Raw genomic sequence first — 22891 nt, 5'->3', positions numbered from 1 at the left:
AAGTGTGGTCCCCCAGATTACAATGGAAGAGGAGGAGCTGGTGTGTTTATGAAGTGGTTGGAGAAACTGGAGGCAGTCATGGATATAAGTGAATGTCCATCTCATCAGAGGGTAAGATTCACTGGAGGTTCATTCACCGATGATGCACTGTCATGGTGGAATACTTTGTTAAGGGCCCGTGGAAGAACTACTACTTTCGAGACACCATGGGATCAGTTTAAAGAGATGATGAAGAACCGATTTTGTCCACTAAATGAGATGCAGAAGATTGAGCAAGAGTTCTGGCACCACACCATGGTGGGATCGGGCCATGCAGAGTATACTAGCAAGTTTCAAGAGTTGGCTAGATTGGCACCACATTTGGTGACTTCTGAGTCAAAGTTGATTGAGAGATACATCTATGGTCTCATTCCTCAGATCCGTAACACCCTGACTGGCATTCCTCCTTACTCGATTGAAGAAGCAATTCGAAGAACCAGTGCCATGACTGATGACTTGGTTAGGGCTGGGACACTGACAAGGTCTGCAGAGAAGAAGAGAGACTTTGGTGAACCCAGTAAAAGAAGGAACTTCAGAGCTGACAAGAGGGTCAGAGTTGGGAAGGTGTTTGCAGCAGTCGAGCCGGGGCAGAAGGCGTATGTTGGCCAATTTCCACAGTGTGCTACTTGTACTTATCATCATTCAGCAGCAGTGCCATGCCAATTTTGTCAGAATTGTCAGAAGTTTGGACATTTGGCTAGAGATTGCAGGATTGCCAGAGCTCCAGCAGCACCACCTCATGTAGCACCGTTGAATGCTAGAAACCCACCAGTCAATCGCGGAGGATGCTACGAGTGCGGTAGCACTGATCACTACCGAAATGTTTGCCCAAGAGTTGCTAGACGACCCATTCCAGCCGCAGCTAATCAGAATCCATTGCAGATTGCAGCACCAAATCCTCCCAGAGTTAACCAAGCCCAGCAGGCCAGGGGCCGAGTCTTTGCCTTGAACGCAGTAGAAGCTGCTAACGATCCTAACGTTGTCACGGGTACATTTCTCTTAAATAATCATCTAGCTACTGTGTTATTTGATTCGGGTGCCGACTATAGTTTTATCTCCACTAACTTCGTGTGTATTATTAACGTGAAACCCATCCGTACTCATGCTTGCTATGAAATAGAGGTAGCTAGTGGTGAAACCTCTAAACTTGACAAATTTGTGCCTAAATGTGTGTTAACACTAGATACTCATTCATACTATATAGATCTAATCCCGTTTGAAATGGGTAGCTTCGATGTAATAGTGGGGATGGATTGGTTATCCCGGGTAGATGCAACCATTGTATGTCGTGCAAAAATTCTTAGAATCCCCTTAAGTGGGGGAGAGGTATTAGAAATTCAAGGCGAGAGACCCGAGTCACACAAACAGATCCTAATGAGCACAACAACTGAAGTAACCAAACTAGCTGATATACCAATAGTTCGTGAATTTCCCGATGTCTTTCCTGATGACATCCAGGGATTACCCCCGTCTCGCCAAGTCGAATTCCGAATCGATCTCATTCCTGACGCTATGCCGGTAGCAAAGACACCATATCATTTAGCACCTTCTGAAATGCAAGAACTCGAGTCACAGTTGCAAGAGTTACAAGATAAGGGATTCATTCGACAAAGTTCATCGCCATGGGGCGCACCGATACTATTTGTAAAGAAGAAGGACGGATCTTTTCGCATGTGCATTGACTATCGTGAGCTCAACAAGTTAACCATTAAGAATCGATATCCTTTACCGCGTATCGATGATTTGTTTGATCAATTGCAAGGCGCAAAGTACTTCTCAAAAATCGATCTTCGATCGGGCTATCATCAGTTAAGAGTTCGTGAAGAAGACGTACCGACAACGGCGTTTAGCACGAGATATGGACACTTTGAGTTCTTAGTGATGCCTTTCGGTCTGACGAACGCGCCCGCCGTTTTCATGGATCTCATGAACCGCGTATGTAGACCCTACCTTGATAAATTCATCATCGTATTCATCGACGACATCCTCATTTATTCCAAGACGAAGCAAGAGCATGAAGTGCACTTGAGGAAAGCATTAGAACTTCTGAGAGCTGAAAAGTTGTACGGGAAGTTTTCAAAATGTGAATTTTGGTTGGAGGAAGTAAAGTTTTTGGGCCATGTAGTTGACAAGGATGGAATCAAGGTCGACCCTAGTAAAATAGAAGCAGTAGAGAATTGGAGAAGGCCAGAGACACCGACAGAGATCAGACAGTTTCTTGGTTTAGCAGGCTACTACCGACGATTTATCGAGAACTTCTCAAAGATCGCACAACCTCTTACATTGTTGACGCATAAAGATAGAAGTTTCGAATGGGGAGAGAAACAAGAAGAAGCTTTCAGAATCTTGAAAGAGAAGTTATGTAATGCACCAGTCTTAAGTCTTCCTGAAGGGACCGATGATTTTATCGTTTATTGCGACGCGTCGGGTCAAGGCTTAGGATGTGTGCTGATGCAGCGAGGCAAGGTCATTGCATATGCCTCACGTCAACTGAAGATTCATGAAAAGAATTATACGACACACGATTTGGAGTTGGGAGCTATCGTTTTTGCACTCAAGTGTTGGAGACATTATCTATACGGGACAAAGAGTGTGATCTACACTGACCATAAGAGCCTTCAGCATATCTTCACTCAGAAAGACCTTAATATGCGCCAGAGACGATGGCTAGAGTTGTTTAGCGACTACGATTGTGAGATTCGATATCAACACGGAAAGGCAAATGTAGTAGCAGACGCCTTGAGTAGGAAGGAGAGGGTTAGACCAAGACGAATTAGAGCCATGAGCATTACCGTGCACAACAGTCTGAAGGATAGGGTTATTGGGGCACAAGTAGAAGCAAACAAGAAAGAGAACATTGATAAAGAAGGGCTTGGAGGTATGATAGAACGGTTTACTCAAAGAAATGATGGAGGACTGTACTTTTGTGATCGGATGTGGATACCACTGTACGGAGGACTAAGGAAACTAATAATGGATGAAGCGCACAAGGCAGGATACTCTATACACCCGGGGATAGATAAGATGTATCAAGACTTGCGAGATTTATTTTGGTGGCCAGGGATGAAGAGCGATGTGGCAGTTTACGTGAGCAAGTGTCTAACGTGTTTGAGGGTTAAAGCAGAACATAAGAAGCCAGGAGGACTACTAACACAACCAGAGCTTCCCAACTGGAAGTGGGAGAAGATCACTATGGATTTTGTCACGAAGTTACCAAGAACGAGTAGTGGTAAAGATGCTATATGGGTGGTGGTAGATCAACTGACCAAGTCAGCGCATTTCATACCTATACGTGAAGATTATTCTATGGAGCAGTATGCACGTCTGTATCTTAAAGAGATTGTAGCTAAACACGGTGTCCCTGTATCAATCATTAGTGATAGGGATAGTCGATTTACCTCAGGATTTGGAGATCATTACAACGAGCTTTGGGAACGCGAATCGATATGAGCACAGCCTACCATCCGTAGTCAGACGGACAGAGTGAGAGAACGATTCAAACACTCGAAGACATGCTAAGAGCCTGTGTCATAGACTTTGGAGGAAGTTGGGACACTCATCTCCCATTAGTCGAATTCTCGTATAACAACGGTTATCACGCAAGTATCGGGTGTCCACCTTATGAGGTTTTGTACGGAAGGAAATGTCGATCTCCACTTGCATGGCACGAAGTTGGAGACATGCAACTAATAGGTCCAGAAATCATCCTCGAAACTACTGAAAGAGTCGCTCAAATCAAAGAGAATCTACTGAAAGCAAGAGACAGACAAAAGAAATATGCAGACAACCGAAGAAAACCCCTAGAGTTTCAGGTGGGTGATCGAGTAATGCTTAAAGTTTCGCCATGGAAGGGCGTGGTCAGATTCATAAAGAGAGGGAAACTAGCTCCAAGATATGTTGGACCGTTTGGGATCGTAGAGCGCATTGGTGCAGTAGCCTACTGTTTGAAACTTCCCCAAGAGCTAAGTAACGTACACGATGTCTTCCACGTATCGAACCTCAAGAAGTGCCTAGCCGATGAAACAACATATGTTCCTTTGAACGAGATACGAGTAGACAGTAACCTAACCTTCAAGGAAGAACCTGTGGAAATTCTAGAACGAATAGTCAAAAAGCTCAAGAGACATAAGTATACTATGGTGAAGGTTCGTTGGAACTCCCGTAGAGGTCCAGAATTCACTTGGGAACGAGAAGATCAGATGAAGCTTAAGTATCCGCATCTATTCGCTTAACGTATTATCCTAGTCTAGCAAGTAAACTTAAGGACTTAATTCCTAACTTGATACTTGATGCTTATTATGCAATGTGATAGTTGGAAAACTCAATGTGAAGCATGCTACTTGTTACTCTTGATGCAAATACACTTAGCACTAAACATGCAATCTAATACTTGTAAACTTGGTGTGCAAGCGAAGCATGAAACATGATGTGTAAATTTGAATTTCGGGACGCAATTCCTTTAAGTGGGGGAGAATGTAACAACCGCCTTAGAAATAATTTAAATAAATCCATGATATGTTCTAGTTTCGAATATGTGCTCACATGAAGGTCTATTCAATCTTAAATCTTAAATTATAAGACGCATCTATGGTCTATTGTGATAAGAATATTAGGTTTCAAGACGTAACCGATTGTATTCAACAAATTCTAGTCCGAAAATGTTTCATTTAGACCCTACATTTAATAGAATCATTAATTAAGGGAAAACTATAAAAGGGTTAGAAAACCCCATTTTTTTTCCACTTCTTCACCATTTTCTCCCCATCTCACCTCTCTCTCTCTCTAAAAACACACACATACATTCACCATCTTCACCCACAAAAATTCATCATTTGACTTTGAGTTGTTAAACCAAGATTTCTTGCATTTTTAGCTTCTTTGTGATAATCAAAACATATTTCTAGTATCGAATTTAAAGTCTATTTTCGTTCAGATACACCTTACGAATTTAAAGTCTATTTTCGTTCAGATACACCTTACGAATTTAAAGTCTATTTTCGTTCAGATACACCTTACGAATTTAAAGTTTATTTTCGTTCAATTACACCTTACGAATTTAATCTTCGTTCAGCTACACTTTACGAATTTAAACCCTATTTTCGTTAGTTGTAGAAATCAGATTTTATACTTAGTTGTAATCCAAGTCTATCATGTACAAGGAAACCCTAATTAAGGTATAATCAAGACATATTCGATCTTGTTTATCAAAGTGCGAGTTCAAAGACGTTCATTACGAGTCTAGAGTATGAAAAACACTGTTGAGTCAAACGTTTAAAGATCTTTAGTGAACCAAATCATCAGTACATCAAGGACACTTAGTGAGTAAATAATCACGAGAACTAATACATGTATCCATCTATGCTCAATGGTTTGTGATTAGGTTGACATCAAGACATACTTGGATTCGAGTAGATATATTTTACTATATCTGTGCTTATACTCTGTGCTCGCAGAACTACGTTGTAGCAGATCACTGTGAGTCTTCGTAGCCCCTTTTTCTTTACTTATTTCGGGGTGAAAGGAATACTACTCATGCTTTTATACATGCCGTAACTACTTTTACTACTCTTCGGCTATTTGACTACTTGATACTACTAGCCGGTCCTATTAAGGATTGCGTGTGCTCTATTGATACTACTAGCCGGTCCTGTTGAGGATTGTGTGTGCTCTAATGATACTACTAGCCGGTCCTGTTGAGGATTGTGTGTGCTCTTTTTGATACTACTAGCCGGTCCTATTGAGGATTGTGTGTGCTCTATTGATACTACTAGTCGGTCCTGTTGAGGATTGTGTGTGCTCTAATGATACTACTAGCCGGTCCTGTTGAGGATTGTGTGTGCTCTTTTTGATACCACTAGCCGGTCCTATTGAGGATTGTGTGTGCTCGCTTACTTATGTGCAAGTTGGTCACTAGCCACTACATACTACTTTACACTTGAGACCTATTGACGGCATAAAATGCTTTTATACTACTTGTTTATACTCAAACCTACGAACTCACCAACCTTTGTGTTGACTCTTTTTAGTATTCCTTTTAGGAAATCAGGCTAATCGTGGCTAGGAGTGGTAGCATGGGACTATTAGCAGACTTCAGGATTTAGGGTTGGAGTTTGCATGCTTGTACTATGTGTTAGGTGGCAATATGCCCAATCATGTCCCCTGCGTGGGAACTTTTTGTACTTGATTTGATCATCTTTGTTGAACTTCTGTGTAATAACTACTACTTTGCTTGTTTGGTTATGAAATTGACTATTTATGTTTATTCTAAGCACTCATTCAGTATTCCTATGTAACATCCATGTGCGCGTGTGCTTTATCTTACATCCCGAGTTTTCCGCCGTTGTCGGGGTGTTACAGCATGAGTCGAAGCATTTATTTTTCGCAGAATGTCGACATAAAAGATCTCGGTGATGCCTTTAATGTCACGAGTATCGAAATACATCGGGATAGGCATAATGATGTTTTAGTTCTTTCTCAAAAGACTTATATTGAACACATCTTAGAACGCCATAACTTGCAACACTACACACCCACTATAGATCTATTAGTAAAAGGAGACATATGTGATTGTTTCCAAAGTCAAATCATTGAGATTAAAATGAGGATGATACCTTGTTAGGACCAGTTTAAGCTAAACTGGAGCTCTCCAGCGACATCTGGAGAGCATGCGGAATTGTCCGAAATATTAGAAGTCCAGTTGCATTGTACAGGTTTAGCAACTGATGACTTCCTCCAGTTGAGATCAGATGACTAGAATCTGAAGACCTTCCAGTTGAAGTCAAAGACAACAAATGGAAGACAGAGATTGGCAATGGCAGCGAAGCCCAGTTGACAATCTACCAGATCAATCAACTGGAGAATCCTCCAGTGTAAATGCTCTTACAAAGCTTTACACTGATTACGAGGAGGACCTTTTACTCTACATCCTTTTAACCGGCAATGATATTGTCTTTGGATAAAGGTGCAAAGATGTAGAGTGGTTGAATAAAGTAACCTTTTGTCTTACTTTATTTAACACACACAAGGATTATTTAAACAATAATTTTGTGTGCTGTCAACCATATTTGTACGTCGAAGTTGAGATCCCCATGCTCAATCTTCGACTATAAATAGAGGTCCTTGCACAAGCATTTTCAGCAACTTTGCAAATACATATATTTTGCAATATTGGTGAACTTGTGCAGTATTCTCTCAATCGCAAAAAGGAACATTTCACAACTCTAAGTGTTTCGATTGTTTAGGAGAATTTCCAAGTTTAGATCAATTGTAATTCATGGGTTGTTAGGATATTTACATTCATGTATTATCTTGGTTCCGCAACAACCTTGTATTTTATTTAAACAATAAATAAATAAAATACACTTGAAAATTACATATTGTCTCACCAGTTTACATACTTGTCATTTATATTATTGCAATGTATTAATTTACATATTCTGTCACCTTTATACATTAACTCCAGTTAACCTGGTACACGATCAATCTAAACTGGTCATATCCAGATTAATTGATCGTGTTGCAAAGTTTACTCACCATCGACATAGAGGTGTCTTTAGCACCCATCTAGTAATAGTTGGGACTTACATACCTTACTCATAGATAGTTGGGAGCATTACATACGCTCAGGTCCGTACTCGTTCAGATATCGCTTATATCACCGGTATGCTTGGAAGTTAACTATCTAATCCCGATTAGCATATTGGAAAATGGTTAAAAGGTTCTACGATATCTGCTAAGGACCAAAGACTACACATTAACTTATAGAAGAAGTGACAACTTAGAAGTAGTAGGATGTTTTGATTCCAATAAGAAATCTACTTCTGAATGTATATTTATGATTAGCTGGCAAACCTATCTTTTGACAGAGTCATAAGTAGAAACTGATTGCAACGTCTACCATGATGTCTGAACGTTCATAATTTCATGTCATGAGATGTTGTTAACGAACCTAGTCAGTGGACTCGAAAATCGTCAACTTTATTTATAGACCATTGAAGCTTTCCTGTGATTAACTCAGCTACCGTAACTTGCTTGAACAGTAACAGTTCAACTGGCGCTGAGATGTATCTCGATACAAAGTATCTGTTGTATATGAACGGATTGAGGAAAATGTTCTTTGTATTGAGTACATAAGTACACATAATATGCTAATGGATCCAATGACCAAAGGTCTTCCTCCTAAAATCTTCGTAGGACATGTGTCGAAGATGAGGCTAATTAAAGGACCTATTATAATAGCATGTTTTACTTATTGGTCATTATTATCTTAATAAAAATTTCCTCTATATTCAGATTTTATTTGTCTATTAGTTACACTTCGAGCTCATAACAGTGTATAGACATTATTTAACAAAATTTGTCTTAGTCAATTGATAATTGCTTATTAATTTTAAATTTGAGTCATAGTTTGACTAGTGGGGGTCCTGAGTTGATGTTCTTTTCTAAGATTGTACTTATTGACTATGATTTCAGTTTAAAACAAAATGAGTATTATCCCGGTCGGACTTATTGAATACTCATAGATAAATGATCACTTGGTCAAGTGGGAGAATGTTGGAACCACGTTAATGTGACCGTCACTGATCGTTTATCATTCGTGATATGATAATTGACGATAACTGAAATCCCTATGTCTAGTAACTATACGATGGGCGTATTTACTCATAAAGACATATTATAGGATTTCTCATTAGATGATTGGAACTACGGAGACTTATATTGCACATATTAAACACTAGGGGCTAAAGTTGTAAATGTTCTCTCTATAAATAAAGAGCCATGTACAACACTTTTAACCCTAATCTTAATCTCATTCTTGTGTGTGTTTCTCTCGTAAATTCTAAATCCCATCTAATAACAATCATCTTGTTTTGGAAACCCGACATCAATGGCAAACATTATTGCTTTTACAAGGTCCTCTAGATCGTCAGGTACACATTATTATTATCATGTTTTCATTATGTTTACAATACGAATCATATTAATTCCAACAGTATGTATTTTCATTAATATCAGGTTAAACTTGAGAAGTTCTTAGTTGAAATGTCATGTCGTTAACTATATCTGAATGTCAATATGTAATATAAATACCATTATGAGTCTTATGTTCTAGTCGGCCCTAGTGAGTTCTTTTGTAACAGCAGCCAGCAAACGCCAAAAGAAAAGAGGTTATACGACTAAATTAATAAAAGAAGGGTGGCTAGTTTGTGGTCTTTTGGGCGAAGCAGCAGCAGAAGAAAAATAATAATATTGTCCCTCTTGATTGTGAGGTAGCCGAATAAATAAAAAGAACAAAAACGAATTTTAGGCTTTTGTTTGTAGCCGCAAAACGAGAAATACATATATTTGGTGTTGTGTTTTGATCGTGATCGTGACCCACCATCAGAGTAAGTGTTTGTCTTTTGTTGTTACCTCCATTCTCATAATTTATATGGATATGTTATATATAGATGATCAATACTAATACTAATTAATGATAAGTTATATATGTTGTTTCTAATGTCTGTAGCCTAAATCAATGAGAAGTCAAATTATGCTTTAGGGGTTGTCGAGTAGTCAGCAAAAAAAATTAGAAAAGAAGTTAAATTTGTCCTTTTCTTACATATGTTTTATGCATCATATCACCAAGATAAATCAGTTTCTGGTCATGTGTGAGTCTATTAGGTTCAAAGAAGGAGAATACTAATTATACCATATTTCTGTTGTCATGCTCTTATGAGTTTGTTGCATCACAGTACACTAGATTATTATTGTTTTGGTAGCTACTTTCATTAAGACGAATAACATTGATAGAAGTATCTAAATCATAGTAAACAAAATATTTATTGTTATATTTACTTTCCCTCGAGCAAGAGGGTCAGTAATTTCGTGCGACTTATTTGTAAATCGTTGATTGTTTATAGGTTTTTGGTAGTGTATAACAAGCTTGGTAAACTTGTTGTAGTTGCTCTGGAGCAGTTGAGGTAAGATAACATACTTTTGTCACGCTGGGGGACACAACAAAATGTGGTTTTGATATAATCTTTTTTTATGTTGATAAATTATCTCATGCATATGTTGGGTATGGGATATATGTGGGAGGATATTTATGGGTGTTATTTATGCAAAATTTTGTAGATATGCATGTTATAAGTGTGGCGTGGTGCGATCGTTGATTATTGTTGACGGCTTGTACACATAGTACACTAGATTTATTTAAGTTGTCATGTCACGGTGCACGTTAAGGGCCCTAATAATGTAAAGCAGAAATATCGTGAGTTAATGTGAATATACCGTGATTTAATGTGGATATGTCGTGAGTTAATGTGGATTTTAATAAGTGTGCAAAGTCTCGAGCATTACGTGAGCTATGTAGAAAAGTGTTAAGCTTAACCCACTATTAGTCTATTTAGACTGTAGTGCACGAGAGATCATACGAGAGTAGTCATGATATCTTTGTGTGAGCAAATCAACGAGAGACAAGAGTTGACCCGGGTGGCGTGATTTACCACTTCGAGAGTTTAACGGATTACTCATGGATTTGGTTATGTCTATCCAAAACGATGCCGATGGACCACTGAGAGGTTTACCCATCATTGTCGGGTGTGAGGTTTTCTAGTGAGGTCTATGACCGCCTACACACAAAAAAACCTTTAATGTTGATTAAAGTGTCATAATTATACCCAGATTACGTGAGATATTAAAGTGTGATAAAGTTGATAACGTGAGCAATGGATGTATTGTGCTATTGTGGATTGTGGAGGATTGCTAGGTACATTATAGGATTTGATAATCCTTATATTGTTTATGATGTGTATGTGTGACTGATGCCTATATGTATGCGTGAGATACTTTCTTCTGAAATGTTTTAATTGGCAATCCTTTTATTGTACTAACCTGTAATCTTACTCGACTTTTTAAGCTGACACTTGTGTTTTGTTGAAATGTGTTGTGCCCTCAGGTTAGATTTTGATCAGTAGCTTGCTTGTGAGATGGGTAGCTTTTACTGGAGTTTATGGACAATGACTTTAGTTACCCATAGTTGCATTTATTTAAGTGGACATTATTTAGCTGTTTAGCATTTGTTATGTTGATTTTTGATTGCATGAGAATTATGGTAATGATACTGTTGGTAACACCTTTTTAAAACATTTAATGTCTTGTATTGATTTCGTTATGAATCATATGAGATTTTTAAACGTCGCTTCCACACTTTACTTAACAAAGTAAGGTGTTACAAGTGGTGTGAAAGCATACATCACTAACATATAAGGGAGATCATGTCTATAAGTGATATCATTGGTCTTACATAACAATGCGTTTTGGGCGTATTGACTGTGGATGAGAGGAATACTCCACAGTTAAGCGTGCTCGGGCGGCAGCAATGCCAAATGGGTGACCATTCTTGGAAGTTTGCCCGAGCAACCAAAAACAAAGCCGTGAGCCTGCGGGAAAAGCGGACAATATTGTGTTGTGGTAAGCCCGTGGTGTTACATGATTTCTACGCACTTGCGTAGAACTCACCCGCGAAGAAACGATTTTTCAACGCGAAGAATCACCCGCGAAGAAAATGATCTTTACATATAAAAGCGCATACAAATCTAATATTGTACACACTTATTAGCTTGTAAACATTTTTCTTCACACTTCTAAATGTGAAACTTCTACATTTTTTCACTTTTGAATGTAAACTATTTGTACACATATTTAATTGTGAACTGACATAATTTGACGCATTTTTAAAGAGTATGTAGAAGATGTGCGTACAAACAACAAATTTGTTTTAGTGCATGAAAGATGTCGACGAGGATTTTAAAGGGTAAAGGTAAAAATGATTTAATGGTTCATACAACCCATTTAGCTTAACAAACACAAGAATGGAATACCAAAAGGCTGCACGAGTTCATTGGATAAAGTAGCCACGGGAACACTCCAAAGCCACATGGTAAGTGCAGTGTAAACCACAATCTGTAGAACAATTGGCAAATCATACTTGCAAGTTGCAAGTTCAGAATATGTATATTTTTTGCAAACTCAATCTCGAAAAAAAGCATACTATATTATGCTCACCTTTGAAATCATGAGAATTCTCTCATATAACCCAAACGACGTTTTCATCTCTTTGGTTAGTGACTCTTGACCTGCATTAAATTGTTTAAATAATTCACATAGATGTGAAGAAAAAAAAAAAATTCAAATCATATTAATTATTGTACATAAACAAAGTAAAACATATATATGAAGTCATTATTTTTCTCAAGGACAAGATAATTATTTATATACAAACACAAGTAGAAGGTGAAACTTAGCACATATATATAGAAGTGAAAATGGAACACCTAGGGTGCGTTCGGTCATAGAAAACAACTCTTGTTTTCCATGAAAACATGGAAAACATAAAACGCATTTTAATCATAGTTTTCTAAAAATATTTTACAATAAAGCAGAAAACAATGTTTTTCACTTTTTCTATGGAAAACTTGAAAACATATTTTTCTTGTTTTTCACTTTCCTCCCCTCCCTTACATCTTTAACCTATTTTATATTTTTCTAATTAAAATGGGTTTTCAAATCTTTTATTTGTTTTTTTAGAAAATAAAAACCCTTTGTATAACATCTTTATTAAGCATTTATGGAATGTTGCAAATACACGTCATACTTTTAGCAAGTTCTTTCTCCTTAGCTGCCGCTTTTCTCCTGAGTTTTGCTGCTTGTACAAATGTTGAAGGCCTAGATTGAATGATGCAGAATAAGATTTACAGATTATACTATTAAGTGCAAAACTAACCGTTTTGTAAAACTCATACTACTAAAGTTTACGGTTTTTTAAAAGATAACAATGTAGAATACATTATGAACTGAAAAGAAAAAATAAAATAAAAATGTTAATGAGTGAGAACTCTCTCGTTCTATGTACCATTTGGTACCTAAAACGCACACCGTATCAAACTCAAGCTCGGTAACTCATTATTCCCACAAATAAATCATAAAATATAGAAAGATTTGAACTTTTAACTTGCAATCTTTATTTATGTCACATGGTGGTACCGTACCAGTTGATAAAAGATCAATTGGCCCAATTCTCAATGTAGAGACAGCTTCGAGTCCTCCACCAATGTCAAATGTCTAGGTAAGGAAATTTAAAAAAACATTTTAAGCATCATGAAAGTTATGTCAAACATGTACAACATTCTATATAAAAAGTTCTATTCATGTGCCTAAAAATACGAATTATTCTTCAAATTAACATCGTTAACGTTGGCCCTATACTTTTATCTATTTGTTGTGAAATTCTGACAAACATGACAAGAACATAGCTAAATTGATCACGCTTTAAATTGTCAAATAGAATAAAGTAAGCAAAATTGCTTAGATTAATTACTTACTGTGAAAAGGCAGCTGCCTCTTTCGAAAGTCTTTTAATCTCGCAACGGAGCTGCATAACCTTATCACTCATGGATGCTTTCTGTCACCGGACATTAGTGTTATTTTTCATAAGCAAACAATTTGATCCTAACAAATAATGTTAAATAGGACAGATACTCTCATTCGCAAAAGTACATAACTTATATGACATATACTCCGTATAATATAAGAAATATATTAGGCACAAAACTTAATAAAAGACACATATTAATAAAAACTCATTTGATTATTAAAAATTATTATCATTCGTCTAGCTTTATTACATTTCATAACCAGCTAAAGATGACAAATTGAACAGTTACGTCAAGAATAAAACATTTAATGCCCCTAACACTACGATGGCCACACTAAATAATAATTCCAATTTCATTATGATATGAACAGAACCTTTTATACGATGTTTAGATGTGGTTTCTGAATCTAATGTTTAGAATGAATTACAGGTTGAATCCTAATTAATAACATACGATGAATGTGTGAGAATTAATGAGATACATTTTAATCAATCAAAGACCGAAAATATAATTATTATATGTTCGTACAAATCTGAAAACAAAAAACATTCATATGACATTTTACCCTTTTCTTGAGTGCCATGTACTTGTCAATGAATTGAAAAGCCGTGGATATGAAGAATACGTATATACATGTTAATGAATTAGTATTGCCAGCATCTTTTAGGTTTTTATCCATCGCTAACATTTATTCTTGGATTCCTATTTCATAAAATTTCTTTCCAATTCTTTGTTTATACCATTTGCAAATTTCATTCCACCTGTATATTGTTGCCATTTGTTATAATGGTATGTAAAGTCGACCCAATTATAGAAAGGTGGTAATATTTTTATTAATAAAAACTTAAATGTCTACATGAGTACAAAATTTCTACATATTATAAATTTTATAAAATTTCAATTCAAGACTTGTTATAACAAGTAAATTTACAATCAAATATGGGGATGGATTAGGCAAAGTGTGTCAAAACAAGTAAACAGTAAATGTGTGTTGATAAACACAAGAAAATGCAATGGGTTTAACGAAGATATAAGCTAGACGAGTCAAACCTGTATTTAATGGGCAAAAATGAATGATTACCAAGCAAAGTCAAATATGGAATCGATAAACAAAGATAATTTGTGCTAAATTACTTAATGGGTTAAACTAGATCGGCTCAAACGTTTTTGGGCCAAAAGTTCAAAATTTAAAATCAAGCCCAAGGACTAATGGCCCCGCCCTTGTAAAATAATAACTGATTGATTCAAATGGGCCAAACCCCTTTATATGTTAATCAAGTCGAACAATTGGGTGTAAACCCAAACGCGTGAGCATCGGGTCAATTATGACACCGGGTCAAGAAGTGTACCCAGACCGAAGGTAATGGGCCATGCCCAATAATCAATAAAAATAGGCCCATTTAGAAGTAATGTGGCTCACTAATGAATTTGTAGGCCCGATAGACCCAATCAAAGAGCAAAACGATACGACGAGTGAGATTCAAGAGAAGGGGCATCACTTTCATTAGAGAGATCAACGTCATGTAAATGAATCTCAAACAAGCATACAAAGTAGTCTGTCTAACTACTTTTCAGCGCTTAAAGTTCAAGAACAAATTCTAAGAGAAGAGAGTATAATTGTGGAATTGTCAAGGGGACTCACATAAATATTGTAAAAAAACTTGAACCCGCACAAGATCTTCCAGAACTTGTATCAAGAGTGTTACATGTGAAATTAGAGGATCTTAAGAAGCAACTTTTACGCTGTGTTCTTGAGTTTATATTTAAAGGAAGTGAAATGAAGATAAAAGAAAGTAAAATAGAGAAAAGAATAAAATATATGTTGTGTTCTTAAGTTTATTGGAATGGAAGGAAAAGAACTGAAAATAAAACCTTTTTTATGTTCTTGAGTTAGAAAAAAAAGAAAAGATAAATGACAATTTGACAATTATATCCTTTTAAGTAACAATTATACCCACGACAAACCAAATTCAGATATAAACATCGCCATTGAATTGAAGTGTAAATAGATTTTTAAGTTCGATTCAAGCATCTCAATTGCACCCCTGTACATCATTAAAAAAATGCAATTTAAAAATCTACATCCTTCCAATATTTCATAGCAAAAGTACGAGATTTTAGCTCTTTTTGACTTCTCATCCATTGCACTTCTATTAATATATCAAAAGAATCATAAAATTATTTATCGAAACAAAGATAAAATACTATTAAGACTATGTTTATCTATTTAATATTAAGTGCATCTTTTTGTGGACATGGAAAGCATATGGCGAGCAACCATATTTCATGAAGTATTAACTATTTAATGCTCTACTAATTAAGAAAAGATAATAAATACAGTAACAAATTTTTAATAGAATATGAGGGTTTGATACTTTGATGTATTGACATCACAATCGGAAGGTTTAAATCAATGAACAATAAAAACCCTAAACAATAACATCGAGAATTTAAGAGACATAGATGATAGAGATGCTTAGTGCCTGAAGTTAAGTGGCTCTGTTTAGCCAAACAAAGAAGAGAGGCTGACCTGTTTTGGCGCCAAAGCAAGAAAAAGAAGACGAGAAGATGAGTTTAAGGAGGGAAAAGATAAACACTGATATAAAGGGTATATTAGTAATTGGCAAATATGTACATCTGAAATCCTTTGCAATCGCCCCACTTTTGGGCGGAAGAAAAGTTGGGGATATTGTATAAGCATGACCCATCCAAATCTTTTCCAATCAGTTCTTTTCTATTGTATTAAAAAACTCAAGAACTCAAGTTTTATAATTTTACTATCACTTGCTTTCTTTTCTATCCTAAATTTCAATCAAGAACTGAGTGTTAGATAAACATAAACATGTCCTTGGTGTAGTACGGGCATATGTTTACGTCATAGAGTTTCAGAAACGTGGATTACCGCATACGCATTTTCTTCTAATCATGGAACCAACACACAAGCTGAACACCAGACCTATATGACAAGTTTGTGTACGCTAAAATACCGAACCCAGTAAAGTATCCCAGCCTGCATGAAAAGGTTGTTAGACACATGATTCACGGTCCTTGTGGAACTCTAAAGGATAAGAGTCCATGCATGTAGGGCGACCCAAAACAATGTCAATGGCATTACCCTAGGCAATTCAACGAACACACGGTACAAGGAGATGATGCATATCTTTTGTATCGGCAGAGAATGAATGGAATCAATGTGACTGTGGGGAAACATACTCTCGATAACAGATGGGTCGTTCCTTATAACCCGCAGTTGCTAATGATGTTCAACTGTTACATGAATGTGGAAATCTACTCGAGTATAAAATTAGTGAAATATGTATTCAAATATGTGTACAAGGGTCATGATTAATAGGCAGTTCATGTCGACCTCGATCAAGAGGATGTCGTGGTTAACGAGATTAAAAGATTTTAAGATGCCCGTTATGTGTCACCTCCTGAGGCGATGTGGCGAATTGTTTCGTCTTTCTAAAATTCAACCTTCTGTTATGGCATTGCAACTTCATCCCCCGAATATGCACTATGTTTGATTTAGTGAAAATGTTAGCCTCGCAACTGTAACACCCCGCTAAGGCGAAATACAGGATGCAACAGATATATAGTACATAGCACAAGTCAATAGATTCTAACACGCCATTATATTACAAGAAGTACAAAAGGAGGATCACACTGTACCAAAAAGTCCCATAACAAAAGACAAAAGTAGACAAGATACATGATCTGAAACATACCAAAAGACTATACAATGAACTAGAGAATAATATATCTTGACGAGGTATGAGTCTGAAACGTCTTTGCGAGAGCTGACCTTACTAACGATTTCCTGAAAGGCACGCAAATAAAACGGAATCAACTAAAAATAGTTGAGCGAGTCCATAGGTTTTCAGGTTCCATGTCAACTTGTTTAAAAGAATATGCTTAGTCAATGTACATAAATAATATAATTGGTTGATTAAGTCTAGACAATTAGTATGCTTGAACTGTCAATTGCAATGAGGCCATTACTAAACCGCTTGACCTACTGTGCCCTAAGAGGATTCATACTCTAACATCGTATGAATAGGATCTAAAGATACCATGCACCCACTGAGCAGTGTGGATGAGGGCTGGTCTGACCCTAGATAGCTCTATCCCATAATATCTACGGCATAAAGTAAATAGTAATGTGAATGTCTCAGGACTTAAAGTGTTAGAACTCATGCAATAACGTACAAGTATACAAATCATGTAAAAAAGTCTATGACAAGCTCAAAAGTTTAAAATATGTCTATCAGTTCAACAAAAATATAAATAAGTCTAAAAATATTAAATATATACAATTATGATTAACCAAGATTTAATTAAATAAATCATGCCTTTCACCCCGAATTTAGAAAGCAGTAAATTAAAAGGGGCTATGAACTCACCTTGAGATAACGTCTAATATTAACGAGTACGAGCTAGAAGAGTCAACGTCCACGAACATCTAAACCTAAGTACATAGATACGCCAATAAGTACCGAGTCCCACACTAAATAGTTCTAGACCTACGAATTATGTCTCTTAAAATGCTATCACATTTAGTTATATCCTTATATATATGTATAAGTAACTGGACATTATTAGACAACGACCCTGGTTTCTACCGTATATATATATATAACCCTATTTCAACAAATATCATGTCCATACATTAGGTAAATGTATATAAACAGATGTAGTTATTGGCTCTTCCAATTATAATACATGAAAATACTAGTCTTTTAGCTATTAATTGTGGGTACTTTTAACTCAAACTATGCGACTTAGTCTAAACATGAAGTATTATTTTCTTTGATTATTATTATTATTATTGTTATTACAGGATCATGATTTTTCAAGTGTCTTCAAGAATTCAGTTTTCTAATAAAGATCACTAATGCTAGCTTGACTTGTAACTTGGTTAATTTTTGAAGGTCTTCAAAATATAAACATGATGATACTTAAGTAAAGACTGAAGGGTGGATCTTAGTACATATTTACTTAATCAAAAGTAACCACTATTAGAAATATTTACTCAAATTACGGGCAGATTGTTGTCATGCAAAATTTGCTTGTTGTCACACAATAGATAGGACATTTAGTGATCATTAGATTAATATTGACTTTAAAACAGCACTTATGTACATAAAAATTTGACAACCTATATAGTGGTCAATTATACTACAACAAAACAGAATGGTAATTAGAAGAAGTGAAGGTTCATTTCATTTATTATTATTTTACCAAAAGGTGGTGACAACAACTAAAAATCAAAGTCATGCCGTATATGTTTTGAAAAAAAATTGGTAGAAACATATATAAGGATTATATCCCTTGAATTAAAACATAAGTCTAGTGATACAATTTGAGATTACAATAGTCTTACCAAATATTACTGAGATTTACGGATTTGAAGAGGTTGTCTAACGCTTGATGGGTAGCTATTTGAGATGCTTAATTCCTAATCTTGGCCGTGAGTTCTAGACAGAAGGAGAAGTACGTATAACCATTTCTTTTATTTTGTGTTTAGTTCATTATTTACTAACAAAATGACTAATATGTTTGGTCAAGGAAATGATATTATCTCTTGTTAACTCCTACAAGGCCTCCTCTTAAATTGATGATTAATCATCAATTTAATAGGAAAAAGACATGTTTCATTGGGACACATGATATACTAATCCTTGATTAATTAGTTAGAAAATTTTATCTAATGGTTAATCACATGATAATTTAGTTTTAATCTATGCTAGATATTAATTATTTTTATAATAAAAGATGTCTAATTATTAAGTAATTAATAACTTACTAACATGTCAAGACACATAGTAACTTAATCCATAATAAATTAAGTGTTATGAATTTTAATTATAGGTTATAGACATTTTAATGGTATTGACAAAAATATTTTATTCGTAAAATTAACATTCATTATTTGATGGCATTTCTTAAGACATACGATAGTCTAGGCATAACGGACCATAAATAGAGCGTGCTAGGTTCAAAAGCACTAGTCTTGTATAAAAACTAAAATGTTCAAGTCTAACCTTGAAACTAAACTTGACGGTTGTTACAACAACCATTGAAGAGAGGGAGCAGAATAAAAGATCAATGTTGACTGCATTTTTTGAGTTAAATAGTGTTGACCAAAATGCAAGAAAATGTTTGTATAAAGAAATCCCAAAACACTACACATGGATAGCATGTGACTGGTATTACCTACACCTACTTTAGATGCATGTTAGATTGCCAAAAAGCTTTGACGATCATTACATAGCTAATGGTGCAAACCACTCAACGTTTAGGAAGGCAGCTCTCCGAAAGAGGATTAATTGAGAATGATGATTATTTGTCACAATGTCTTACAGAAGCTTTTGTATTCCAGTTCCCCACTTCTTTAACAAGGCTATTTGCTACTATTTTGATTTTTTGCGATCCAGGTGATGCTCGAAAATTATGAGATGAACACTATGATTTCCTTTCTGAAGACTCTAGAAGAAAGTTTAACAATATTGAACAAAGTCAAAATATGGTCCTTAGAGGCATCTCAATATTTCTTTAATCTTTGGGTAAGAGACTTTATGATTTTGACCTTCCTGATGTAACCTCAAGTTCTCAACCCTGATCAGAAGTTCGCGTTTGATACGATTATGCGACATGTTCATGATAATTCTCCAGGCGTTGGTTATGAAATTTTAAAAACGTACATGAGACTCCAAAAGGTTCTAAGCCAGTTAAATTCGGTTTTCTATTGTTTAAAAGTTCATAGGGCTTGTTTTTAAATCTTTTAACAACTAAAAACCTATTTAACACATGACAGACAGTATTCACGTCTTCCCCCCAAAACATAGTAGGAAGCCTTGAATCAGCTAGCATCGTTCTGGCAGTCTCTATTAATGTTCTGTTCTTCCTTTCTGCTACTTGATTCTTTTGAGGTTTATAGGGTGCACTATATTGATGCTCGATTCCCTTGCTCAGATAATAAACTTCCATAATCTGATTCTTGACTCTGTCTCGTCATCACTTCTGATTTTCTTCACTCTTGTGTTATACTAATTTTCAATTCTTTCAAAGAGCTCCATAAGGATCTAAGTAGTCTCATACTTGGTCTTCAAGAAGAATACCCAAGAGATTCTAAAATAAACATGAATGACTACTAGACAGTAGTACATAAACCCTATGCTCCGAACATTTACTGGTCCAAATAAATCCATATGAAGCAACTGAAATGGAGCAACAATAGAATTATGAGTCTTCAGCCTATGTGGCTTCTTGGTTTGTTCCCTTTTAGACACGACACACATTTATCTTTGATGAACGTCCATTTTGTGATAAAAATCCCTAGTGAAAGGCTTCATTTCTATGTCTAAATGAGTTATTATTCCGGAACTATTGGTACTTAATGGATCGTATGTTTATGTAGGTTCACGGAAAATGCGAGAGAGGGGAAATGGCATCAAGTGACTCAAGAAGGAAGCCTATGAAGTTAAATGACTTTTGGCGAAGACTAGCAAGCGGAACATGAAGAATTAGAGGCCAACATGAAGCATACGACCACATGTTAGTATTTTGGGCATAACTTCTTCATACGGACTCCGTTTCTGACGAGTAAGCTATCCACGGAAAGGCAAGATAAAGATCTACAACTTTCATGTTGGACCTGAAGCCTCCAGCAGCCGTCATTTCAATCTAGAGCCGCTGGAAGTCGTCCTGAAGCATAACCAGTGGAGCTGGAACATCACCAGCGCCGCTGGCCCAGTAAAGCCCAGAACCAGCGCCGCTGGTGAGCCCAGTTCAGCTAGGTTTTATTCGAAAACCTATGAATACCCCTCTAAAACCCTAGGGCCTGAGCTTGCTTCCTCCAGGCGACTTGGGGGCCGTTTTTAGGGTATTTCCATCAGAACTAAACCCTTTTAACACCTCCATATCATCTAGAAGATCAAGCACCAACAATCAATCAATTATCAATCTGAATTTAATTATTAGCAGCCGCATTCAATAATTAGGAGGATTGTTCAACAACTAGGAGAGTGTTCGGTGTGGCGCATGCGTAAGTCACCGCGGCGTGATCAGCAGTAATCCGGCATCATCAATTATTCACCTCTTTAGTTTGATTTCTCTCTTTTTATTGTTTAAGTACTTTTATTATTGTTACTAGCATACTTTGTTGCAAAACTATTTATTTAGCAATTGTTACTATGGATTCTTTTCTATTAATGATTGTTAGTGTTATGTGTTTTTCCATGAGTAGCTAGATTGTTATGTATCTGCTTGGATAATGTGATCATGCCTATGTAGTGATACTATTTGCTTGTAATTGTTAAACTGTTTTTATGTTTGACCTAGTTAAAGTAGGTTGGGGACTTGATAGGAAACCAAACTGCCTGGGTGACTTAACAGGAATCCCGTTAAACTATAAAGGTTAGGCAATAAAAACAGGCTTAGTTTATAATCTTAATTAGGTGACTTAACAGGAAGCTTAATTAAAGGGTTAGGTGACTTGACAGGAATCTTGACCACTTAGACCTGGGGACTTGATAGGAAGCTTGGCTGTGATTACTCGTTCAACAATTATAAGTAATATGGTAGATGATCTATGTGGCATGTGAACTAGTTCCATTCTTAGAACTAAGCGGTTGGAAACTTCTTCTAGTTTTAGTTAATTAAGTAGTGACAAAAACCCAACAATCTTAGAATTACACCTAGCTACATTCTTAGAACACAGTCCTTGAGAACGATCCCGGTCTTACCGATTTGCTATACTATAAACGATCGGGTCCACTGCTCGAGAGTGAGTGTAGTAGAGAAGTTAACCTTGTAAAATATAAATTTAAAACTTGTTAGGTAAATTAAGTTAAACTTCCCGCTCATCAAGTTTTTGGTGCCGCTGCCGGGGAACTATTTGCTTAGGAATATAGTTAGGTTTAGGGTGATTCGCCTTTTTCGTGTTTACACGAGAAAGTTCGTTTTAGTCTTTCTAGGATTAGTTTTATCTTTTTAAGTTAGTTTAGGTTAGGTTGTTTTTACTTTTTCTTAAAATTCAAAAATCCAAAAAAAATTGAAAAATTTTAAAAATACAAAAATATTTTTCTTTTATTAGTTTAGGTTAATTTTAGTTTTTGTCTTTTCTTTCTTATTTTCAATAAATTGTTGCTTTTCACGAGTGTAGTTAGTATCTAATTTTCAGGTTTCACCAATGGCATATGAAGACTATGGATCTGATGATAATGATCGTGATGCTTGGAAAAAATCTTACTTGACGAATCTCAAGCTTTTCATGCAGAATGAGGGTGAAGATTGGATACAGACTTGGTTTACAATAAAGGATATGGCTGAATGGCGTGGAGAATATAAACCTGAAAACCATGTCCTTTTGGAGTTGTATTATGATGGTTTGGAATATCGGAATAGAAAAGCCTTGAATATTGCATGCGGTC

General features: G+C 36.0%; 1 protein-coding gene across 1 annotated transcript; it reads right to left on the bottom strand.

Moving 5' to 3' along the window:
* Nucleotides 1–11322: 11322 nt before the first annotated feature.
* On the bottom strand, nucleotides 11323–14136 carry LOC122587739 (protein GET1-like). Its single transcript, XM_043759902.1, has 6 exons — nucleotides 14023–14136; nucleotides 13404–13483; nucleotides 12677–12747; nucleotides 12088–12158; nucleotides 11904–11985; nucleotides 11323–11462 (listed from the first exon to the last, which is right to left on the bottom strand). The coding sequence occupies exons 1-6, from the start codon at nucleotides 14134–14136 to the stop codon at nucleotides 11323–11325; spliced, it is 558 nt and encodes a 185-aa protein (XP_043615837.1).
* Between the last annotated feature and the right edge of the window lie 8755 nt (nucleotides 14137–22891).

The sequence above is a fragment of the Erigeron canadensis genome, chromosome 2 (assembly GCF_010389155.1).
Source record: "Erigeron canadensis isolate Cc75 chromosome 2, C_canadensis_v1, whole genome shotgun sequence".
In the NCBI taxonomy this organism is placed as follows: Eukaryota; Viridiplantae; Streptophyta; class Magnoliopsida; order Asterales; family Asteraceae; genus Erigeron; species Erigeron canadensis.
Note: the sequence above shows the minus strand (reverse complement) of the source record. Positions and strands in the feature narration are given on the sequence as shown.

Excerpts from the sequence above, each read along its gene's own strand:
- LOC122587739 (XM_043759902.1), bottom strand. The coding sequence starts at position 14,136 with ATGGATAAAAACCTAAAAGATGCTGGCAATACTAATTCATTAACATGT. Across the intron at positions 12,748-13,403 it reads GAGGCAGCTGCCTTTTCACA|GCCTTCAACATTTGTACAAG; the intron begins GTAAGTAATTAA and ends CATTCAATCTAG. Across the intron at positions 12,159-12,676 it reads GGAGAAAGAACTTGCTAAAA|GTCAAGAGTCACTAACCAAA; the intron begins GTATGACGTGTA and ends AATTTAATGCAG.